This window comes from Lynx rufus, unplaced genomic scaffold (assembly GCF_022079265.1).
Source record: "Lynx rufus isolate CCGP_SWC_20201006 ecotype Redwood Valley unplaced genomic scaffold, mLynRuf1.p SCAF_4, whole genome shotgun sequence".
In the NCBI taxonomy this organism is placed as follows: Eukaryota; Metazoa; Chordata; class Mammalia; order Carnivora; family Felidae; genus Lynx; species Lynx rufus.
This window is the reverse complement of record NW_025814856.1, coordinates 97,214,281-97,220,280: the sequence shown is the minus strand read 5'-3', so window position 1 is coordinate 97,220,280 and position 6,000 is coordinate 97,214,281. Positions and strand designations below refer to the sequence as shown.

Sequence of the window (6,000 nt, the reverse complement as noted above, 5' to 3'; positions counted from 1 at the left end):
TACATGTTACTTAGTGACTTGATGATTTATAACTATTTAGCAGATACATGAAATACTTCAATTTTCATAGAAAAAGAATTTTAATTTCAAAATTATGGTATAGTTTTTGCCTGATAGGAAACCAACTTACATTTTTCAGGAAATTTCACAATATGCTCTCATTATGAAAGCATACTATTCTTCAGTAAAGTCACCCAAAAGGATGTTCTCCTTCATGTGATTATTAATAACTAAGAATGATTCATGAAATACACTGACAATTACTGATAGTCTGATAATCGCTAAAAAGCTGTTCTAAAGTCATAAGCCGGTATTCTTGCAGAGCACATAACAGGTGTTCCCACTCCCTGTGTCCTTTGTATACACATTCATTCTGTATTCAAATCACAGAAGCAAGAGACAGGATAGGGTCTGTTACCTCACTGCTAATTTCCCTAGCAAATAAACCACCAGCTGCTGGTCCATGAACCAAGTTGCCACCAGGAACAGGGCACTGTATGCATGGGACAGGATGCTTTCATGGAGTCCTTCAGCAGCACGGTTGGGATCTTTCAGTGCAAAATATACCTCCTTCTCTTAGGTAAGGCACTGCATGAATTGTGTTTCAGCTGTTGTTTGGGTTTTCTTTAATTGTGGGCATAAGGTAAATATTTGCTTTAAGCTGCAGATTCACTCAGATAATTGAAAAACAGCTCAGAACCTTTTAAACAATAACACACTTTGTTCCAGAAAAGAAGCAGAACATTTTAGGAGAAATGAGGCTCAATAAGTAGATGATTGTGGTTTTCTTAGAACAACATTTATTGTCAACAGCATTCATTAAAGACCTAAAAACTGAATGAATTTCTTCTTTTTACAGTTTACATATAGATTTAATAGTCTTTAATGCATTCTATTTTGGCAAGTATTCACATAGGCCATAAATTTGTGACTGATTTTAGTGCAACTTGAAACAGTTTATGAAAATGATTTTAATTAAAGATATTGTAGTAAACTGTCAGCTCTACTTCATTTTGAGTTACCTATCACAAAATGCAGAAAAGGTGTGTTTTCAAAGTTACAAAAAATATTTTATACACAATAGGGAAAAATGTGTTAAGTATAATTTCTCCAAATACCTTTAGCCTTTCTCTTTGCCCAATGGCTAGTCCTATTTTTTTCTCTTGACTTTACTGTTTTCCCCTCATTCTCCTCTTTAGTCTTAGAGTTTGAGTCTTCCTTCAACATTCCTAATATTTTATGTCAATTTTTTTCACTAGGTGTTCTGTTTTTCATTCTTCCTACTTATCAGGTTTAAAAGTCAAGTTCATTTCTTGTTTTATCTATAGTCAATAGATAGGGACTTAAAAAAGACTTTATTCTTTAAATTATAAGAACAGATTACCTAAATAATTTAAGTGTTAGCCTTTTTCAGTAGTTTCAAGCCTTGCTTTCACTGGTATCTTTTGTTATAGTTTTCACTATAAATGTGATTATTATTCAAATTTATGCCTAATGTTGTATATATCCCACATATTTGAAATGTTCAGTTGTAAATTTTTCTAAGAAGTGTTTGAATTTCCCATAGTTGTGATTGTTCCAGTGTTTATGTTGTCAAACTCAAGCCCATCTAGTTTTTAGTTTTTGAAATTCTTAGAAAAAATAAACAATTACCATAACAGACTTCTTGCCTTTGTGCGTTTTTCTGGGTTCTGAAAGTATCCTACATGTCAGTGCCCCCACTTATTTTTAACTGTATAACAATAGGAATGCTGCCATTTCCTTAAGTGATATTTTTGTAATTGGCTTTAAGAAGAACTTATAGACAATTTATTTGAAGATTTTGACTAAAATAAAATTAAAATGTACTTTAGAGAAATAGCATGTTCATAAGTAGTTAAAGCGGTTATCCCTTAAGTTATTCATATGTAAATTCACTTTTCTCCATTGATAGTGTGTTGTAAAGACCATATGTAATGTGGAAATCTTTTTGCTTTTAGAATATTGGATATCTGATTGTTTTTTCTTTTTTTTTAAGTTTATTTATTGATTTTGAGAGACAGAGAGTGCGTGAGGGGAGTAGGACGGGAGAGAGAGAGAATCCCAAGCAGTCTCCACACTGTCAGCATAGAGCCTGATGTGGGACTCACCAATAGTGAGTTGATGACCTGAGCCAAAATCAAGAGTCAAACACTTAACTGGCTGAGCCACCCAGGTGCCCCCCTGATTGTTTTTTTCTTTTTGAAAAAAATCTTAAAAATTTGAAGCCCAAGGGGTGCCTGGGTAGCTCAGTTAGTTAAGCTTCCAACTTTGCCTCAGGTCATGATCTTGTGGTTCGTGGGTTCAAGACTCACTTCGGGCTCTGTGCTGACAGCTCAGAGCCTGGAGCCTGATTCAGATTTATCTCCCTCTCTCTCTATCCCTCCCCTGCTCATGCTCTGTCTCTCTCTGTCTCTCAAAAATAAATAAATATTAAAAAAAAATTTTTTTTTAATTTGAAGCCCAAAATGTAGTTTGTAAAGTCTACTCAAAGTACAACTCCATAATTTCTATTTTCTCTAAAGATACAGGAGTTTATTTTCAGTCAACAATAGTTGTGTTATGCTTGCTAATATTATACATGATAAAGGGGAAGTAAATGCCAACTATTTTGAGGTACAGCTAGAGGTCACTTTTTGAAGTCTGATGTTTATATCCAATACAGTGCAACTAGTCTACGGAATATTTGTTGCTGGAATATAGATAAGTTTCACAATATGACTTCAAGTGTTCCTTACCACTGGATCAGTCTTTTATAGTGCTGTTGTTATACAGCTTAAGGGAGTCTCTAAAAGTGAAATTATTGCTATAATATTGTACCTCAGATTATTAATGTTTCTCCAAGTTAGTATAATGCCTTATATGCAAAAAGTCTAAGAGTTTTCCTTTTTTATATTTAGGAAGTAGGTGTTAGTGACTCTAATAATAAAATTTAATTTTTATTTAAGTCCAATTATTTGGAATATCAAAGGAAATTAAAATTTCATCAATTTTTTACATTTATTTTCTTAAAGTTTATTTGTTCATACAGAGGTTAACTTTCTAAAATCAGTAGTTTTAATTCTTTAGGTTTTCTCATAAAACTAGAAAAGAGAGCTTGAGAAATTTTCAAAATGAAGCTAATTTTTTTAAGTTAATAAACTACTGTTTTGACAGCACAGATTCATCACATCTGTGTGTGACACACAGCAATGGCAAAAAGTGTGTGTTCTGAAAGTGTAGAGGAATTATCCAATTATCTGTTTATTCACTAAAGTTTACTACATGTAAGGATTACATCATATCAATAGGTTCTTTCCTGCAAAATGAAAAGATTTTAGTAGCTGAGATAAGTTACTGTATGAAGTGAATTACATTCTTTGCTGATATTCTTATAATGTGCTACCTATAATTTATCTGATAAAAATGGTGTAGATGGTCTAAGGAAAAAGCTATTATAATAGCTGTGCTATCTCTCACTGTCATATGTATATTTGAAAAATCACACATATTTGAAAACAATTTAAATGATATGATTTCATATCATTTGATATTATAAACATTGAATACATTCAGAGGTATTGGTAGCAATATATTATTTAAGGCATTATTACATGACACAGTTTTCCAAATAGCTCAAAAAACTAGTTAACCCTCCTTAAACAATTATTATAAATGCTGTATAAAATGTTATTTTCTTCTAAAGTAGTTTTATTATTCCTGGGCTGCAACATTTGTATTGTATTTAATCTTTTATTAAATAACATTTGCTTTCCACAACTCCAGTTATAGACTCTCCAATCAGTCTTTTTTGTACTTATTATTCAACATTCTGATTCAAGATACAAAAGTCACCAACATTTCTATTCCAGTCATGCTAGCACTCCATATTTGTAAAGTGCCTCCCAAGCATTTTCAGACTATTACAATCTCAGTTACTCTTTAAACTACAACTACAACTACAACTATCAAAAAAAAAAAAGTAGATGAAAAACAGTTCTTCCCTTTTCCAAAATACAAAAGGAAAAAAAAAAAAAAAAACCTACACAAGGACTGCTGACTTCCCCAAACAAGAACGCCATCTAAACCTAGAGCTCACTGTCAAAGGCAATTCCTGAGTTGTAAGTCAGCAGCCACACAGCTTTTTCCAGGGCATTCTCAAGACAATGATGTGGATTCCCACCATCCCCCATGGTTCCTTGGCAAAAAAACAGAGTTTCTGCCTTATTAAAAGATATCCAGGGTTTGTGACTTCATAAGCAGACTAAAACCTGAGACTCAATACTTCAAATTTCTTTGGGCCCTTTCAATTAAATATGGGCCCTTCACCTTCAAGTGTAAGGTAGTCAAATACAAAGTGTCAAATACAAAAGATTTTTATTTCTTGCTTACCGGGAATGTGTCCAAGCTTCTTAGCCCCACTTTCAATGAAAAGCATGTAGATGCATGTTGTTTTGTGCAGATAACACAGATGCTAAGAAGAATCTTTTCCTTTACTAGTCCCTCATCCAAATGCCCAATGTCTTTCTGAATCTGTGACTTGAAGAACCTCACTCTCTTCTGTTGACCCCTGCTTCACATACCACAATCATTATGAGGTTTAAGTCCTAGATTCACTTTCTCTTCTTTTTTCTCTCTCTTATGATTTCCTTGCAGAAACCACCACTCCTTTTCTGCAATCCACTTTATTTCCTCTTTAGAATTCCTAGCACCAGTTCCTTCTTTTTCTAATGATTCAGATGAGGAACAACTACAAATTAAACATTCTTGCACTTGCCAGAAAAGAAAACAGAAGCAAATCCTATACCTTTGTAACTCCTTTGTTACAAACCAAATCACTAAAATGAATGTGCAGGCACAGCCCTTTCTCAGGAGAAAAAAAAAAAAATTACAAAGTCCATCACAAATACAGAAACTAAGGAGACTATAGGACACATAATTCTTTTGCCCAGATAGTCACCTAAGTCTCAGTCCATACAGTCAGTTTCTGGTGAGCACCTAGGAGTTCCTTCTCCCCCTAACATTCTGTAATCTTCCTCTTTATGTTTTCTGCTGAGTTCTCTAACTTTCCTGCTGGACCCCGGTCTCACTCTCTACCAACAGCTAGCCAAAGACCAAAATGATGGAAACCTTTGCACTCACCTCTATCCTGGGAAGCAAAGGGAGAGGTTTACTGTTGGTAAAATTTGATTCCTTATAGTAACAGGCCTACATCTTTCCATTTCTCCAAAGAAATCATTGCACAAACAGACCTTTCTACCTTTCCCTTCCTAATACTGGTGGCCTTTTTATAACACAACTTAGAGAAAGCTTAAAGGTCGTCTCTCAAGTAGGGGTGAAAAAGGAAAGCAAGAAAAGAAAAGAACTATTTTTATACGAGAAAATTGAAATTGTAAGATCTATTTGTACCCAAATTTTTATCTTTCCTCACCTAGGATTTTATTCCACCTTTACTCATCTATATTTGGCTTCATCGAGTTTTCTCTTTGTAGTGGATCATTCCAGTAGCTACAGACATAGTGTTCAGCACCCATTCAAAGAAACAGAAGAAGGAACAGAACACTTTTCTGCTCCCCTTCACAGCAAAACTCCCCAAAAATATTGTCTATACTCACTGTCTGCAGTTTCCATTCTTTTTTCCCCTCACTGTTCAAAATATTTCACATTTCAATTCCACCCATTCTCTCCCCCACTATTTCAAATGTTCATATGATGTTGGTAGTATACTACTCCCTTTTAAAAAGAGGATGTTGAAAAGAAAGAAAGGGTGTGCCTGGATGGCTCAGTGGGTAAAGCGTCCGACTTCAGCTTGGGTCATGATCTCATGGTTCACAAGATCAGGTCCTGCCTTGGGCTCTGTGCTGACAGCTCAGAGCCTGGAGCCTGCTTTGTATTCTGTACCATCCTCTCTCTCTGCCCCTCCCCTGCTCGCCCTCTCTCTCTCTCTTTTTCTCTCTCTCTCCCTCAAAAATAAACATTTAAGAAAAAATGAGGATGTTGTGG

At 34.6% G+C, this 6,000-nt stretch overlaps 1 protein-coding gene across 3 annotated transcripts in view; it reads left to right on the top strand.

Moving 5' to 3' along the window:
* The first annotated feature begins 501 nt into the window (after positions 1-501).
* The window catches only part of HEPACAM2 (HEPACAM family member 2), a 38,708-nt gene continuing 33,209 nt past the window's right edge, over positions 502-6,000 (top strand). For 2 of the 3 annotated variants that reach the window (XM_047097498.1, XM_047097497.1), the window contains exon 1: positions 502-580. In XM_047097498.1, coding sequence (XP_046953454.1) covers positions 502-580 — 79 coding nt within the window. Of the gene's footprint in view, positions 581-981; positions 1,048-5,159; positions 5,166-6,000 lie in introns of all 3 variants that reach the window. The other variant, XM_047097496.1, reaches the window with a different exon arrangement.